Below are 17952 nucleotides of genomic sequence, written 5' to 3' on the forward strand. Positions count from 1 at the left end.
AAAAAAAAAAAAAAAAGGAAATTACAATAAAACTTGGGTCCAGAGATGATGATCGGAAGCGTGGTGGGGAAGAAGGTGGGCGGCGGCGGCGGCGGAGGAGGAGGAGTCGAGGGTGAGAGCGGAGTGATTGGAAGCGTTGGTGAAGGAGGAGGTGGAGATGAAAACGTCGTCGTCGCAAGAGGAGTTAGAGTTATAATGATGGTGGTGGTGGTGATTGTGGGTATTCCACCAGTTGGGCGGAGTGGAAGAGGTGGCAACGGAGCTGTCGGTGCAGTCGTCCGCCATGATCGGTGCTTGGAGCTGCGATTTGTTGTTGTGAATTTGGTGTGTGTTTGTGTTTGTGTTTGTGTTTGTGGGTGGAGGAGAGGGAAATGGAATATAGAGGAGAGAGGGAGGAGGGGACAATAAAAAATGCTGATTCAGTTATTCCACTAAGTTTGGTGGGGGGATATTATAATATTAATGCTCATTGGGGGCCACCAAAAAAGACAATGAATGTGCCATGTTTTTCTTTTCTATTTTCTCCTTGCGCGTGTGAATTTTAATTTTTTTTTTCTCTATTTAATTCTAAACTCGTCTTTTCAGTGGATCGTGAGATTCTACATTAGTTGTAAAGATGAACACGTGCTAGCGAGGATACTAGACCTCAAAAGAGGATGAATTATGAGATCCCACGTGGCAGTTTCCCCCAATAACTTTAGAACAAGCTGTTTACTTAAAATATTTGATATACGTAGGTAGAACAGAGGAAGGGGTGGAGTCAGATTTATTCGAACGGGAGTAAGAGTAATACTAATGTTTATAATGATATAATATTAGGTATAATAAGTAAAATAATACAAAAAGAAAAAAAATGAGGATATGAATAACTGTGGTGGATGCATCAAATGGACGTCAAGTGGTTGATTTATCCCTCAAAGGACAAGATCAACTTCTTGTTACAAAGGGCAAACGGGTATTCCTGATGTGTAAGGACTTCGAACTGAGAGATATAAAAAATTCTCACTATTTCTTAGATTCATAGACCCAATTCAATTAAGTGGGATTTTTCATTCACTTTTTTTTTTTTCCATCAGGAACGTTTTATAGAACTCTTAAGCACTCGAATTTGGGGTAACCTACTTGGGTACACATGCTCGCACTATCGAAAACCAACAGAAATAAAGGAGCAGGTATCATATTTTGGGTACGCGTCTGGACAAAACATAATAAGAAAGTATTCCACACTCATGACATACAACAAACATTTTGTCTCGTATTTTTAAATTATAGCACATCATACTTCCGTACTTTTCATGATATAACTTTCCTATGAGACATGCATGTGTACATGACATATCATTCATTCTTATCGTACATAATTTATCAATTGTCTCATAAGGCATAACGTGAACATGATATCGTAGTATACATGGATTGCATCATAGAAATTTCATAAACGTCTATAAGTATTATATGTAGATAAGCTACAGGGTGTGTGTCACTCTTACACCATACAAATCATTCAACCCAATTCAAATGTGTTTCAATAGTAAGATCCCTTATCTCATTGGTGTAAGCCAAAATCACTAAATATTCTTAGTAAGCGTTAGTTCGATTCTACTCATAAAATTCCAACTCCATATATTGAGTTCCACTACTCGATAATTAGGACACCTCTATAGAATTAAATCACTGAACTCTCCTATATGATCCATATATTATACGGATAAAACTTATTTTATATCCTCACTCGGACAACACAAGGGTCATGTGCCCTCCCTTAACTCTATTATTGAATCATTCATTCGATTATTTCACCAAATTCGTAAATTCGAGAGTCATAACTCTTCCGATAGAACATCTCATTTTTCGGTCTAAAGTGTTGTTAATTTTATGAAATTAAAGATTATGATGTTTATGATTGGGTAACCAAAAATATATAAGGTGGAGTAGTGGGCGTGCAACTTTGTTATGTTTTTTCTGGTAAAAAGGGTTGCAACTCTCTTCATTATTTTAGTGTTCTTGACTTTGGATGATTATTGGTTGCATGTCAACACCACTTTTTGGATAAATTGTAAATTAATATGAATGGAAATGGTGCAACCAAAGATGTTCTAAGCCACACATTATTAAGACGCTATTAACTTTTGCTAAAGATTAGATCAAAAGATGATAAAACTCTTGGCTCACTTTCTTCCCATCACATTCTTAGCGTATTCAAACAGTTTTTATTGCCTTTTTTTTAATGAAAAATGGTTCAAGAAATTCTAAAAAAACTTCTTCAAAAGTGATTTACACCGTATCTTTACTTAGTCATAGGTTATGGTAGGAGTGTTCAAAGAATTCGAGAATTCGATTAACTCGCACTATCCCACCTAAACTATAAGATTTCGGTTTTATTTTTGGTTGGGTCAACCCGTCCAACCCTAAAATAGGGTTACAACTCATCATGTTAGCGATGCTTTGTGACGTGTGAATGTTTGATACTCAAAAATAGAAAGTTGGGTTGAGTTGTGAATTCTATGTTTGAAGGTGCAAAATTATTCAATGAGATCGGTTCGATTAGGTCGGTTCGATTATTGGTACCTCCTTTGAAATAGTAAACAATAGTATAAAATGGTGAGCCAAATTCCAGCAGCTTCAGTGGTCTGGTTCGTCATCCCTTGAAGTTCTTTAAAAGGATTTGTATCCAAATTGGAGACTAATATTGTTTTGGTGTGTTAATGGGCAAGTGGAATTCATTTTCCTCTTAACTAATTATTATTTTTTAAATAAAGTCCGCTTGCTTTTCCAACCTATCAAAATTCCCCGAAGCAAAAACCACTATTTTATATATATATATATATATTACAGCCGCCCAACCATTCCATGTTGATTTTATCGTTCATAGTCTGCCATTTTCATCCCCTCCAGTTTATCTAATGTTTGCACTAGTTTGAACAAGGAAGTGAAGCCGATCGAAGAAGAAACGAGCTCGTAGGAGGAAGAACACTGAAATTGTAAGCTAAAAACCTTGCATGCATGCATCTCGAGATAGACGAGCGATTTGTTTGAGTTGGATGTTCGAGTTGATATGAATGTCTATTAGAGTTTTGTCCGCTTTAAGTATCACTTATTAGTTAGTATATGACTGAAAAATGATGGAATTCAATACCTTCCTATGATTCATGTTTATGGGTTTCGTGTTACTATGTGGGAGTTGTTAGAGGCTAACCGTTCAGTCTCTAACAGTTAACTTGTCTAGAGTGACAAAGGTTCACATAATATTATTGTAGTCGGTAGAAGAATAGAACCGCACCCATCATGATTATACAAAATTAACGAGTCGTCACTTAACGTTTAGAGTTCATATTTGTATTAAATGAGTTAGATGATATAACGACATGCTCTAGATTCATGTGATATGCAATGCTATCATGTTATTATTAAGGGAATAGTTGGAAGGTACAGAAGTAGCTCCCACGTGAGTATGAATATACGGGGATTACTAAAGAGTCATCGACTAATATTTAGAAAAAAATTATGAATAATGTTTTTTACCCTACGTTCCTTAAAAAGTACGATGATAGATTTATTTGGTTGTACCGGTATAAAATCAAATTTAATAATTATAAAAATATAATTTTGGTAAACATATTTAAAAATAAGTATTAAAAATGAATGAAAATGCTTTTTTATTTTTTTGTATTTAACAAAGGAATTATGAAATTTTGGGGAAGGGCATCGTGTCGAAGGAGAACAAAAGTGTGGTCCCACCAACTTTTGGCAACAAATAAAAATGGATAACAAAAGCCTCGAAAGATCTATCGTGCAATTGCACGCAAAACACTTTAAGTAATTAATTTGAAAGAATTTAAAGGAAAAAAATAATAATAATTTTATAAATCGATTTGGTAAAGAAAAGGGAAGTGAGTAAAATAATAGAAGATTTGGGTTAGTGGGGGTTTTCTTTTTTTCTTTTTTTTTTTTTTTTAATAAAAAAAACTTTTATCTCAATTAGAATTTAGCATCAACTTTATGCAACCAAAGGGACAGTAAATAAATTTATAGATGTTGACTTCTCTAGAAAAATGGGTCACGCCTCTTTTGAAGGATCATTTTTTAAATAATTGTTTGGAATCAGATAAATGTCAACCGTTTAATTACTTTTCTATTCTTTATTCGTAACAAGATAATAAATGACAAATCTCACCTAACCAATTCGAACTATCTAACTCAATCCAACTAAAATTTTGAGTCAATTCACGAACCAAAGGTCTTCAAGCTTTCTATGTACGATCAAACACCCTTGCAACAGCAAAGCAAAAGATCAACACAAAGGTTCAAGACTTAACTAGTTCTAACTTTTGTACCTTTCGATCTTACTAATTTGCACAAACTCTCTTTTACCTTCTTTCCTACGAAAGTTGAACATATATTTTAGTCAAAGTCAACCTAACTAATTCAAAAATAAAATTACAACTATCCCTACCATCTCCTACTATAAAAATTAGTAATGTAATCTATGAATGTCGACAAATTCATGATTAAATGCAATACTAACTCTAAATCTATACTAAATAAAATGTTTCCCATTAGAAAACCAAGATGAATGAAAAATAATGTAAAAAACACGAGGGAAAATCAGATTAGCAATTCAATAAGAAAAAACCAAAGGTTCATAATGTGCATTCCATTTCCAACTAAACAAGTTTTTTTTTTTCTTTGTCGAAGTTGTTCACAAGAACAATAACAGCATAGCGCCATGGGTGGATTCTACGTCATTGTACATTACAATTTCAATGATGAGTTTCCAATTCCGATTGATCTCTCACTTTACAGCATGAGACTGAAGGAACATCACGTACTGCAAAGGATGTGGCATTTCCCGTCGGGAGTCTTAGCTACGCTAAGAAGACCCTTCTGTCCTCTTCGAAGTACTGATGTACAAAACTGCATTAAGACATCAACGTTCAGGCTATTCTCAAAACATCGAGATTTTCAAACACTACTGTATTTACCGTTATTCCCACGGATGAAAGCATCGCCATATTTGTTTTTCAACTGCCCATTTACGTATTCTTCGGTCTGCTCCATTGCTATGTTCATGTATCCATCCAAACAGGCAAGAATACCTTTGCAATGAAACATATAATGGGATTTTCACATTAGAATTCAATATAAATTTTACCTGTTTTTCAAATACAAAGGAGGACAAAGGATCATGTTTAACACCAAATCATTTGTGAAACAAATGTTCATGTTTCTTGTGGGGGTGATGAAAAGGGGGCGGTTCATATTTGGTTAGTCGGGAGAGTGTTATAAGACATAAGAGTTTGGAGGGTTAGGTCAGCAATTTGAGGATTCATAATGAGGCTTTCTGGCTAAATAGTTTCCTTTGGGGCAAATACTTGGTAGCGAAATGTTTATAATAAGCACTTATGACCCTCGACCTTTCGAACGAACCTCAGGGAGAGGGTTGGGAGGCACTTTCAAGAACCCTAAAAAATCCATCTCTTTGGGTGGTCCCTTTTTCTCCAATTTCATTAATTGCTTCATCTAAGAATTGTTCAAACACCTATTTCCTTGGTGGTGAGAATCCCCTTGGTAACTTGTTTTGTTGTTTGTACCAGCTTTCCTCCTTGTGGTCGTTCCCCATTTCTACAATCATTTCTTGGGCACGTTATTCAAGCCATTTATGTATTCTTGCCAAGGAGGTGTGTCTAAGGATTTGGGTCATATTCTCTAGGGTTCCAAGTATGATATAAGGATTTGGAACTCTTTTGGAGACTTTTCGTGTGTGCATGGCCATGACAGCGGTTGTGGTAGAACCCAAATAGCTAAAATAGTATTGAAAGATGAGGAATACAATAACTCCCGACTAATTAGGCCTACTTGGACCTCCACTCAAACTTGAGACAACTAAATCAACCCATAAATATCTTTACTATTTCCCACCCCCACTATATATACTTTGATGTCCAAATAATATTCCTAATAACATTTCTATCAGATTTTGATTTTTAAAATGAATCACATTTTCCTGGGAAAAAGTGAAAGAAGACAAGGACATCCTAACTGTCATGCCACACATAAAATCCCACAAAAGGGACTCCAATCAAGCAAAATAAGACCTAAATATTAATTTTTTTAAAAAAAGTACAGGACACTAATGTTCAGAGAAAAACAAGAGACTAAACATCCTTACTATCATGCTACATATAATGCTAAGGATCCTATTGTTCCTCTCTCCTACGGTCGCCACGCCCAAAGTACACTTGTTGGCTTGCCATGAAGATTGTCTCCCAACATTCCTCTCAGATTGTTGCCTCATCATGGAGGAGACCTTATTCCATCTGCCTTTTCGAGATAAGGGTTGGAAGCTTCGATAGACTGGTTTATTGCCTATTCTATGGAGCATTTAGTTGAAGAAAAATAAGAGATTTTTTTGGAGGGATTGACAGATTTTGGGAAGATGTTAGGAGATGTGAAGGCTCTTGGCATGTTTAGTGCCTCTCTCTAGGCGTCTGTCTCAAACATACTCTAGTGGGAGAATGTCAATTTCAAAAGATTCTCTAATTATTCTCTTGGTCTAATTATTTTGGATTGGACCCTTTCTACCAAGGCATTAGTTTTGACTTCGGCTCCACTTTTTGGGCACTTATTTGTATGCATGTTTTTTATTCCTTCATTTTTTTTTTTTTTCTTCATTTCCGGAGCTCAGTTTCTATTAAAAAAATCATCTTTTACAAGCAAGTCAGAGTTGAAGAACAAGAAATTGATAAAGAGAATATATGAACCGAAGGAAGCAGTACAACGTACGGAACACACAATGTTCAAGTAAGGTCATAATAAAGAGAAGATATGAAAGGACAAAAAAAAAAAAAAAAAAAAAAAAGTTTCACAGAGCCTCCATTTGCAGGTAATTTTTCTCTCAACTTTAACATATTCTTAAAAGTAATGATACAACTCCGAGAATAAAAATGGAACAAAATTGAACATGCAAATATACCTCGGTAGTCAACACCAGAATTGAGTTTCACAACTACGGGACGGCCCCGAATTGATTTGAGAAAGTCCGCTGGTGTCTTTGTTGACACAGATCCTTTTTCACCACCAATACTCATCTCTGGTTTCTTTCTATCTGCACAACCTACTTTTTATACCTAATCAGATATTAGTAATCAAATTTATTCAACACCATCAAACAATATAAAAGAAATGAAGAGCTATTATCACCAAGCAGACTAAATAATCAAATGAACATGCCCCCATAGTCAAAGGATAAGACAGACAGATAATTTTACACGTATCAAAAATGAAAATGAGAAACCACTGAGGTAAGAATATCTAAACAGTAAAGAGTATTCACAAAAGAACGATGATGAAAAAGCTAGAAAATGAATAAGGTTAAAGTATACTTTGGCTTTCTAAAATCTGAAGTAAAATGAATATGAACAACCTTAACATCACGGTTTATGAACCTCAATCCTTCTGCAAATATATGCATCAATAAGGGAATGAGAAGACCAAATTGATTCTCTTTTTTAATGTAAAAACTTAAAACTTTCCTTCGAGAAACATGAAAGAATACATGGTCATACAAAAAGGAAGTGACCAAAAAGGCTCCAACAAGGAAAATAAAAAATAACAAATAGACCATGTGAATAGTTACAAAAGAGCTTAAAAACAAAGGCCCAATGAGAAACAGAGAATATAACAAGTGACCAAGCATTACCAAAAGAACTCTGGCACCCTCCGAAGATTTTGTTATTTCTCTCATCTCAAAGCCCCCATAAAATAGCACACCCCAGTTGTATTATTACAAAATGGAAAACGGAGGAAAAGCTCCTCAAAAACTAAAGTTGAACACCTCAAAAAAACTTGCGCCAAACCCAAGCAAATCACAACATGCTTTCCAAGGACTACAACAAAGAGGCCCAACCACTAAAAAACCTCTAGCCAAGATCTGATTCAGGAGTTTAACTCTTCCATGCAAAACTTGTCATGTGAAGAACTTCATCTGCTTGGAAATCTTTACCTTCCAAACTAAGAAGAAAATAAAATCACCCACCAAGAAAGGATTGGACAAGCATTGGAAAAAAATAGTGAGTCCAAAAGGCAGGAATCACACCCTTCACCACCCTCACCCCCGACCTAAGGCAAAAAGAGGAGAGAGAGAAAGGAGAGAAGAGCTTGCCCTATTGGTCAACGATCGGCAGATACCAAAGAAAGAAGTTGAATAATCTGTCTAACCAAGGATCGAAGCAATCAAGTAGTTCCTGAAGGATGATAAATAATATAAACGAGTCTATCCCCCAACCATTTTCCTCAAAAAATATGCATCACGCTTGCTTCCAACGTCAAAACGAATAAACTAAGAAAGAAGAGGAAGATCAGACAATAATTGCTTTCCACGGGCTTTTGGAAAGTAGAAGTGCCTTTTAACCCCTCAACTCATAGTCCTCAGTTAACAAACCTTTCAAACTCCTAATCAATGGAGTTGAAAGTTCTTATCTTTTTTCAATCCAACTCACGCACACAATTTCTCCAAACTCAAACTTCAAATTCAGTGGCTCCCGAGCACTTCACAGCTTCAGATAAACCCTCCTCCATCTTTTCAAACCTGTCCAAAGCTTGAAGTCTCCCCAAAATCTCCTATTTGTTGACCCTAAAGTCCCTTCCAAGATTTCATCTTCCCTTTTAATTAAGTTGGTTTTCCCCAAATGGGAAACCCCTCCCCTCTTCCTTAAGCCTCGGATTGCCACCATTGAAGGAAGGAAATTTTGAAAGATGGAGGATAGCCACATGTTCCCGAACTTGCAACGAACAGGACCCCATTTCACTGGACCTAAGTTCAAGCCGAGAGGCCAATGTTCCAAGGTAACCCTAGGACCTAAGATTGCCTCGCATTACATAACACTTCCATCCAACCTTCTAAGAACAAAAATCTATCAATACGTTTTTGTATCTATTGTTGGACCAGATGAATCTCCCATTGACCAACTTCAATAAAATGGTTTAAAAAATGCATAGATCTCGTCACTCCTCCCTGAGCTCTTCTCTTGCATGCTACCGACCATATTAAAGTCCCCTACTATACATCAACAGGGGGCAATATGCTAAACAACCCACCCAACACCCAACACATGCCAAAAACTCCTTCCTGAGCTCTTCTCTTGCAGGCTACCGACCATATTAAAGTCCCCTACTATACATCAACAGAGGGCAATATGCTAAACAACCCACCCAACACCCAACACATGCCAAAAACTCCTTCCTCTTTGACTAGGAGGCCCATAAACCCCAGGAACCCACCCCTCACCCCCTTCGAAGCTAAAGGAAACCAACACTGAAAGGACCCCTTTAACCATTCCCAAAGACCAAGCCATCCTACTCGTATAAATACCTCCCGAGGTAACTTGAAACTCCCATCACACCCTCACCACCTTTCTTCTACCTCATAAACTATTGGCCAACTCCTTAGAACTACTCCTTTGTTTGAATTCAATAAGAATGACAATGTCGAGGTTTTCCTATGCAAGGACCTTGTTAACCAACCTCCTTTCTCCTTGCTCCCAAACTTCATACATTCCAAGAATCATTTCCATTTAAAAATTTGAAATCCCACCATGATTGTTGCTTTCCTTCCCTCATAATAAACCGAAAACTCAAATTTCTTGAGCACCCTATCCCATTCTATCCTCCTCTTTAGATTTACCTATAGTTCTATTTTTTGGCCGAGTCAAAGGACAATCAACTTTCAAGACTGGGACACGTCCACAAGGGCACTCTAAATAAAGAAGGATTCGGCTCTTAGGGAGTTACAAACTACCGTCTCGACTTGCATGCTAGTTGTTGCTAGCGTGGAACATAATGATGGCCACTGCCCAAAGTGAAAAAAGGTAACGGAATTGCTCTAACACCCTTCATGTCAACTAATGGCTGACTTGTATTCAACGATTTAATGATGTTTGGGTCTAAAAAAGAAGAAGGCTCAATCTTTCTTAAAAGAAGTTGGGCCCAAAGTCAGGAGGAGGCCCAAACCTAACTAACTTCTGAGAGTGTAGAAATTGAACACTTGTCCTCCCCTCACAACTTCGGCCATTATTAGACAACTTACCCGGAAGGGCTACTTTGTACGTTGAAAACTATCCACGTCATCTCTTGCTAGAAACACCTGGTCGCTAGATATCTTCACCTGAAAGCACACCTTCTTCAAGTTAGCATCTATCTCCACCTGAAATCAATCCCACTAACACAAACCTTATGGGAAAAGCCCCTTCTTTCAGGTTAATCCTCCTGTCGACCCTTCCCACTTCCCCCACCCCCCAAGTTGACATCCCCCCTACACATACAGAGTTGTCAATCCCTAAACCAACCCAATTGTGCAAAGATGGGAAAATATCTAGTACTTTGACCCAACCTTTCTCAAACGTAGTTCACATATTTTCAACCACCCTCTCTTCATCCCGTAGACGAAACCGAATAGCACTATCAAGGATTATTCCTCTCCCAAAATCTAGCAACTTCTTCCTAATAGAAGGCTCATTCACAAAGAAAAACAACAAGGTTTCCACATAAAGCCCTAGTTCTTAGGTCTCCCAAAAAGCTTCCTTACACAACAATCAATAATATCCAAAGAATTTGACGCCTTTTCCTTTCTCCACAAAACAGCATCTGAGACATCGAATCCAAAACCCACCTCCGAGTCTTTATCTCCCTCCAAAGTTACAAGCAAGTTAGCACAATCACCACAGAAGAATCTAGTTTAGACGAAGGAATCGCCCTACTGACGACTCTATCCTTTGAGGAATATGGAGCAGTCGAGAGGAGTGCTAGATAACACACCTCTAAAAGAACCCCAACCCCCTTTATCCTTACCTTTCAGAATAAATAAAGTCGTTTTTCTTCCTTTGCTCGACACCACCGCAAACAAACAACAGTTTTCCCTCACATTAGATACACTCCGGAAAAAAATCTTATATTTACCTAAAATCAATTAAATTGGCCTTCGAACATCAAATAGATTTTCATCCTTCAAACAGAACAAAGATATCGACAAAAACCAACCAAAAAAAAAAAGAGACTCGCTCATATAAACAAGTCCCCTACTGAAATCAAACGCAAACATATACGACAATTGGAAATTTAAACAAATTAACATTGTTTCAAGAAAATACCGTCAGTTTCCCCAAAATGAAAATTTGAAGCAAATACAAGAATTCAGAAATTTTCCCAAGAATCAACCATTAGACGAAGAAACTAGAACTAAACAATATAATACCACGAAATGGTGACAAGAGGACTGAAGATGTAGCGTCGATATTCCAGTCGGCTTCTGGCTGCGATGGTGGATGAGAAAGGAAGAAGCAGAGAGGGTATGAGGAGGCTGTCGCAGACTGGGAGAGTAACGCGAGAGAGCGGGAGGAAGAGGAAGGTTAGGGCAAAATTATTTTGCTGTCTTTATCATTTTTTTTTTATTACTATTATTTACGGAAACTTGCGTGCCATTAGTTATTTATTTCTTTAATTGATAATACCCCTAAGTTATTTATTATGTTACTTTCTATATTTTAATTATGCCAACTTTCAAATATTTTCACATTTTTATTTACACAATTAAAAATTAATCTTAAACAATATTCTTGTTTCAAATTTTATATAACTATGTTTCATTTGAAGTTAAAATAACAAAAAATTTATTGCTTTGAGAAACTCGGAACATGGTAAGCCTATCTTTCTCTACATGAAAGTGTTACATGTACATTGGCCTTTTTCCTAGATCAAAGCAGATCAACTCACCTTTTTGTTATCCAAAAGTCAGTTAAACCGACTACTATGAAGGTTTGATATGAGACCCTAACCTTTGAGTTCCCAGAATCAAGTATGGATTTTTAGCCAAGCTTAACCTATATTTCACCATACTATGGTCTAGAGTTTACATAGTGGTATGTGATTCAAAATCTAAAAAAATGAGTCGTTACGCATGACGATCGTGTTAAGTAATAACTTAAAAAATTTGTAGTATATGGATGAGATTGGATAAATTATTATAGCAACACAATTGATATAACTATGATGAAAATCATATATGTACAATGCAAGTAGAAGTATTATATACAATAAATTTGTACACCACAAAATATACTCCATATAAATATTTCGTATGCTACTAACTCTAGATTCAGTAAGTCTATTATTTTGAGAACGGTTCTCATACAAAGTAAACGAGTAATTCATTAACAGTTGAAGACTTGAACAATAAAGCTTTACGTTCCTGACTTAGTTATAATTAAATCGTAAATAAATGGTCTACTATAACCTTCTTTATTCAGAGCATCAGAGTGAAATTCAACGTCTTTAGAAATGAAAAAAAACAACAAACAGAACGTCGACTTGGGATTCATAATCAGTAGGGTAATTTGCGGATTTCATAGGTGAAATTGCACACAAACAACAAGATCACTCATATTCCTCAAATATAAAGGCATTAGGGGGGGGGAACAAAAGGAAAATATACAACAGGAAATGAAGATGCTACAATGAAGAGTAAGAGAAGGATAGTGAAGAGAAAAGAAGAAATGGTCTAGAGCTGAGGAATTTTGTTCTTGAATATAAGGCCAATTTTAGTACGAAATCAAAGTACATTTTGAGACTCATTCCAACCAATAGCTCACATATCACATCCATGATCCCAAACTTAGATATTAAAAATCAGAAAGACTTCTTGTTCGGGTAAAATTGTGAAAAGGACAACGTAATAAACAATCAGAAACCAGATGGTGTATTCTCCTCCACCTAACAAAAATGGTTCCAAGAAAAATTCTGCAATTTTTACTCTTCTCACTCGCTTTTTTTCTTGTTTCTTACCTTTTTACCCGAAAACAACTCAAATGGGGCAGGGAGGGACGTCGAGAGTACTTCCAGCTTGAATTTGACCCCAGCCAATAAGACGCCAGTGCTTCTCGACCCGACGACTTAGAGCAATCTTCTCCCCCTTGCTGGTGCAAACAGGGGAAGTAAGCTGCAGTTTTGCTAAATCGTTCTTTACTGCAAGTACTCTAGCTCCCGTCGACATGGATCCTATGTTCAACATTAGAATCTCCCCCTTGGCTAGCTTTGATACTTTTCCCTGCCTTTCTGATCCTTTTGTCCTGACACCCAGGAGCCGCCGCAAAAGGAAAAAGTTTACCTGCAAATACAAGGAGGACAAATCTCAAAATGGACAATTTTTATCGACAATTGTCCCTCACTTTTTCGGGACCAAATCATTCATAAATTTCCACATAATGTCCAAGCTAGCAAATCAGAGCAGCCTCGAGAGAAACTGGGGATGACATTTTTTTTCTAATTGAAAACTGAGTTTACATCGCAAAACAATATCCCAATCAAAGGAGCCAAACAGATAGCTATACACAAACGATCTCTTGGAGAATGTATGGAGACTATTGCCTAAAGAGAAGCATTAAACTTGGACCAAACCTCCTCCTCCCAACGTCTCTCAAAACCTCTATAAATCCAACATAGAACTGTGAAAAAGCAAGCATGCAGTAACATTTGGATTTTCACCCCTAAAAGTGGATGCAGGTTGGTTTTGGGTTAAGGTATGTAAACATTACACTCCAAACAACTCAAATAGAAAGTGACTAAATGACATACTCACTGATTGTTTCCAAAAGAGCACAAAAATACCAAAAAGTTTTGCTTTAAATAATTTCCACCCCCCCCCCCCCCCCCCCCCCCCCCNTCCCGCACCCAAAAAAAAAAAAAAAAGGAGAGAGAGGGGGAGAGAAACAAGCAAACGATAATCTGGGAAGAAGTAGGGAGGGCGAAAGAATGTTAAGAGTAGTCTTGGGTTGCAATCTCAAGGTTTTCATCCATTAACTAAGAGAGAACATTCAAATGTTAAGAACATTACCTCTAGCTCAACAAAAACATCAGGAAGTGAACCAACTTCCCCAAGAACCTGACCGACCAATCTGTCAGCACGAGTCAAAGTGGGATCCATAGTTGTGCCAACCCCAATGAGACCTCCAGGGACTGCAAATTGCAGCTCATTTTGCTCCGCATACAATGAAACAATCCTCGAGTATATTGGAGTGCACTTAATGTTACCACTTTCATCCTTAACAACAATCCCTGGACGAACTTCAATAAATTGATTCACCTTTAAAACACCCTGGAAAGAACACAATTTAAATATTTGCACCATCAAAACTGTGGACAATTTTTCCAAAGGTAAAATGAGTTTAAAAATGTGAAGTGGTGACATGAATTCCTTGAGAAGACATTATCCAGAACAGGTTCAACTGAAAATTTCAGGGTGGATGGAATTGAAACATCCAACCACCGAAAGAAAAAAAAAGCTAACAAAATATTTTTACTACTTTTTTACGTGTTTGCTTGAACTCATAAACTAGTAACTCAAAACAATCCAAAAACTTGGACAAAGTTCTTAACTTCAGGTAACTCAACTTATCGAACAAGATCACCTATATGCAAAGTCAAAAACCTCTTTTTCAACTTTTTACACCAAAACCAAAAGATAGATGGTAATTGAAAAGGATAAATCACATTTGTCAGTTCTGGCCATATTCCAGTAACTGTCTTTATCATAAACAAGCACATAATGCACCATTACAGCATATCAACCATCTGAATGCTGGCTTTAAATACTTCATACCATCACAATTTCAACATGAATTGATGATTATATTTTCCAAAAAAAAGTAATAAGTATACCCGTAATATGCTACCACCAGCCACACCACCTTTGATCTCATCAACTTCAAATCCGGGTTTGTTGACATCAAAAGAACGAATCACGATCATATTAGGAGGTGAGACGAAGTTCCTTTCTGGAATTGGAATTTTTTTCACTATATACTCGCAAACAACATCAATATTATACTTGAGCTGAGCAGAAATTGGTACTACTGGTGCACCATCAGCAACGGTTCCCTACCAAAGACATTAAAAGGACAAAGTGAATACAGTGAAAATCATTCATATGAAAATATCAATACCTTGACACAATAAAGTAAGGAAAGTAACCTGAATAAATTTTTGAATAGCTTCATGTTGATTGATTGCCACATTTTCCTGAATAAGATCAACTTTATTCTGGAGGATTATAATATGTTGAAGGCGCATAATTTCAACAGCAGCAAGGTGCTCAGAAGTTTGAGGTTGAGGGCAGCTTTCATTGGCAGCAATCAGAAGCAATGCTCCATCCATAATAGCTGCTCCGTTAAGCATGGTAGCCATAAGAATATCGTGACCCTAGGAAAAAAAATGAAACATGTTATGATAAAAGGGCAGAAATAAGCTTTGTGATATATGAATGGTGAATAACCCGCCATACAACAAAATCAAGGAGTAAAAACCCATGAAACTCATAAGAAGACATAACTTATCTACTTGCTGTTCACAAAATGTGTATGGATCAGATTACTAACTTTGTTCGACTTCAATCATGTTTCATACAATTTCTTAGCTACACAGATGCAATAATTCAACTTACCGGGCAGTCGACAAAGGATACATGTCGCAATAGTTTCATTCTGCAATTTTCAAATCCAGGCACATCACATAAAGGACTGTCTTCCTTTCCACTTCCATACGCCCTACAAAAGCATGTTAAGCATGTTAATTAACTACTGGAAGTCAATTGACCTTTTAAGTACAAGTAGATGTTGTGTATGCTAGCAACATATAAAAATTGAAGAAACACCCACTTGTAGCTCATAGGCCGAGGGCACTTGTCATCTTCACATTTGTATATCTTTGCATTGGCATACCCCAGCTTAATGGTAATGTTACGCTCCAGCTCATTCTTAAAACGTACAGTCTGCAGATTTGACATTCCATGGATACATACATCAGAACACGAAGAAGTTATAATGTTTTCCTAGGGAAATTGTACGCATATTAACAAAAATTTCTTATGGAAAATAACTTCAAATCTGTGTTACTTTCTGTAAGCTAAATCCAGTTCAGAATAATGCATCCATGCAAAAACTACATGTTCTTGAAGCCACTGTGAACTATATAAAAGTCCTGGGTGTTAGACATAAACTACTAATAGCATTTTTTATCCTTACCAATCATTAAGAAACAGAAAGCTTATGGAATACTTTGCTTCATTTTTTGTTCCCCTTAAAAATTCATACCTACCTATTACAATCGTTCAGAAAAAGAAAATAGAGGGCAAGAAAAGTTTTTGCAACAAAAGATTATCCAAGGCACCTCTATGGAACTTAAAATCCAACCAACAATCGAGCCAAAAAAGGAAGTCAGAATGTTACTATAAATAATAGAAACCAAGATTAACTATCAGTGATGGAATAAACATTCACCTGGACTCCTGAAATTGCTTTTACAACGGTAGACTTCCCATGTGCCACGTGACCAATAGTACCTGGAAAAGATGAATTAGTAATGGCGATCAACTTAATAGTGAGATAAGATCTCCACGACTATAATTTTCCAGTATACAGTGTAATCAGGGGTAATATGTGCAATAAAAGAATCATAAACAAAAGAAAAGTTACCAATATTAATTGTAGCCTGACGAGATATAACTTCAGGAGAAAGTGGATGGAGCTTTGTCACATCCAATTTCTTTAAGTCTTGTTCCATCAAACCCTTCCGCGACATCTTGGCTGAATGTCCCTGTGCAAACAAGTTCGGATGTCTTACTTGGTTATTTGTGAAGTTAAACCAGAGAGAAACTAATCTGCCTCCAACCCAAAAAAAAAAACAAAAAAAAAAAATGCAATTATCAGCACTGTCCACAACCAAGATAACAAAATTAACAAACACAATGGTCTAAACAGAAAGCATCTACTGAAAAAAGTAGTATCCCCAGATCAGAATAAACCACTTGAATAAAATTGCATACTTGAAAACTCAAACTAATAAAACACAAAGGAAATAATACTAAATCATAATAATAAGCTTAAACCCTTGACAAATAAAAAATAAAAAAGACTAATTTCGAATCAAAATTTGTTAATCAACCAAGTAGCCAGTGATACTGGATCATAACCCATACACCATCAAACAATTTATACACCCAAGAAAAAAAAAACAGAAGAAAAAGCTAGGGAACTTTAAATGAAGGATCTGACTACAGCCAAAACAATACCGAAAATGATCAAACTTGTGCCCGCGAACTGAGATTATGGAGAATGAGCGACAGTCTGACGTAGCGCTTGGAAGGGGAAGGCCAAGGTACTGCCGGCGAGAGAAATTGGCTATTAGGTTTTTTTCTGGCACGAAATTGGCTGTCAGGTTAGGAATATTATTTCTTTTTTTTTTTCTTTTTCTTTTCAATATTTGCTATTCGTGGGTCGTATTGGGTCGAATTGGGTGATAAACTAGACCCAACCCTTCAAATGGTAGATTCTTCTAAACCAAAAACCCTTACAACGCTATAAACCCAAACCAAACCAACCCCTAAAAATTCAAGAAAAATAGAATTAGATTGGTTCGGTCCAATCCGTTTGAACATAACTTCATAACTCATATACAAAAAAAAAAAAAAAAAAAAAAAAAAAAAAAAAAAAAAAAAAAAAAAAAAAAACTTCAGCCAAAAGTAGAANATACAAGTACGTAGTTACGATTTCTTGAAATTAAAAAAATAATAACAATATAAGGGGGTTCATCCATCGAAACACAATAAATGCTTGTACACACACAATCCATCCTTCAAAAGTACGCCGAAACTTCAAGAAAGTAGAGATGCAGCAAGCAACTATTAGTCGTCGGACCTGCTGATTCTCAATCTGAAAATTCTCTGCTTTGAGAGAGAGAGAGAGAGAGAGATTACCGGCGAAGGCGGCGGCGTCTGAAAGAGAGACTACCGGCGGAGGCGAGTGATGAATGAGAGAGTGAGAGAGAGATCCCCGACGTGAGAGAATTAGAGATTACAGGATGCTTGCGTTTAACAAAGGCTAGGGCTGGGCTCACAGAAATGGGCTAACA

The 17952-nt window shown here is 36.6% G+C and overlaps 3 protein-coding genes across 10 annotated transcripts in view; all 3 read right to left on the minus strand.

The window, feature by feature from the left end:
* Positions 1-390, minus strand: part of LOC111489267 (transcription factor bHLH111) — a 2386-nt gene extending 1996 nt beyond the window's left edge. Inside the window, exon 1 of the mRNA XM_023137403.1 lies at positions 26-390. Within this exon, the coding sequence (XP_022993171.1) occupies positions 26-285 (260 nt within the window). The 5' untranslated portion in view covers positions 286-390. The remainder of the gene's footprint in view (positions 1-25) is intronic.
* A 4196-nt stretch (positions 391-4586) lies between these two features.
* On the minus strand, positions 4587-11428 carry LOC111473750 (U6 snRNA-associated Sm-like protein LSm6). 3 transcript variants are annotated; one of them, XM_023119185.1, is made up of 4 exons: positions 11249-11428; positions 6974-7114; positions 4983-5096; positions 4587-4914 (listed from the first exon to the last, which is right to left on the minus strand). In XM_023119185.1, the coding sequence occupies exons 2-4, from the start codon at positions 7086-7088 to the stop codon at positions 4871-4873; spliced, it is 273 nt and encodes a 90-aa protein (XP_022974953.1). In that variant the 5' UTR covers positions 7089-7114; positions 11249-11428; the 3' UTR covers positions 4587-4870. The 3 variants fall into 3 exon arrangements, with proteins under 3 accessions (XP_022974953.1, XP_022975016.1, XP_022974991.1); XM_023119248.1 differs by having other exon boundaries at positions 6974-7117; positions 11249-11425; XM_023119223.1 differs by having other exon boundaries at positions 6974-7127; positions 11249-11425.
* Positions 11429-12553: 1125 nt separating this feature from the next.
* On the minus strand, positions 12554-17928 carry LOC111473313 (eukaryotic translation initiation factor 2 subunit 3-like). 6 transcript variants are annotated; one of them, XM_023118931.1, is made up of 9 exons: positions 17798-17928; positions 16518-16702; positions 16323-16384; positions 15702-15814; positions 15488-15590; positions 15019-15246; positions 14707-14925; positions 13883-14143; positions 12554-13156 (listed from the first exon to the last, which is right to left on the minus strand). In XM_023118931.1, exons 2-9 carry the CDS (start codon positions 16621-16623, stop codon positions 12854-12856), a joined length of 1395 nt encoding a protein of 464 aa, XP_022974699.1. In that variant the 5' UTR covers positions 16624-16702; positions 17798-17928; the 3' UTR covers positions 12554-12853. The 6 variants fall into 6 exon arrangements, with proteins under 6 accessions (XP_022974699.1, XP_022974842.1, XP_022974741.1 ...); XM_023119074.1 differs by having other exon boundaries at positions 16518-16638; positions 17798-17925; XM_023118973.1 differs by having other exon boundaries at positions 16518-16641; positions 17798-17910.
* Between the last annotated feature and the right edge of the window lie 24 nt (positions 17929-17952).

This window comes from Cucurbita maxima, unplaced genomic scaffold, assembly GCF_002738345.1.
Source record: "Cucurbita maxima cultivar Rimu unplaced genomic scaffold, Cmax_1.0 Cma_Scf00001, whole genome shotgun sequence".
NCBI classification, from domain to species: Eukaryota; Viridiplantae; Streptophyta; class Magnoliopsida; order Cucurbitales; family Cucurbitaceae; genus Cucurbita; species Cucurbita maxima.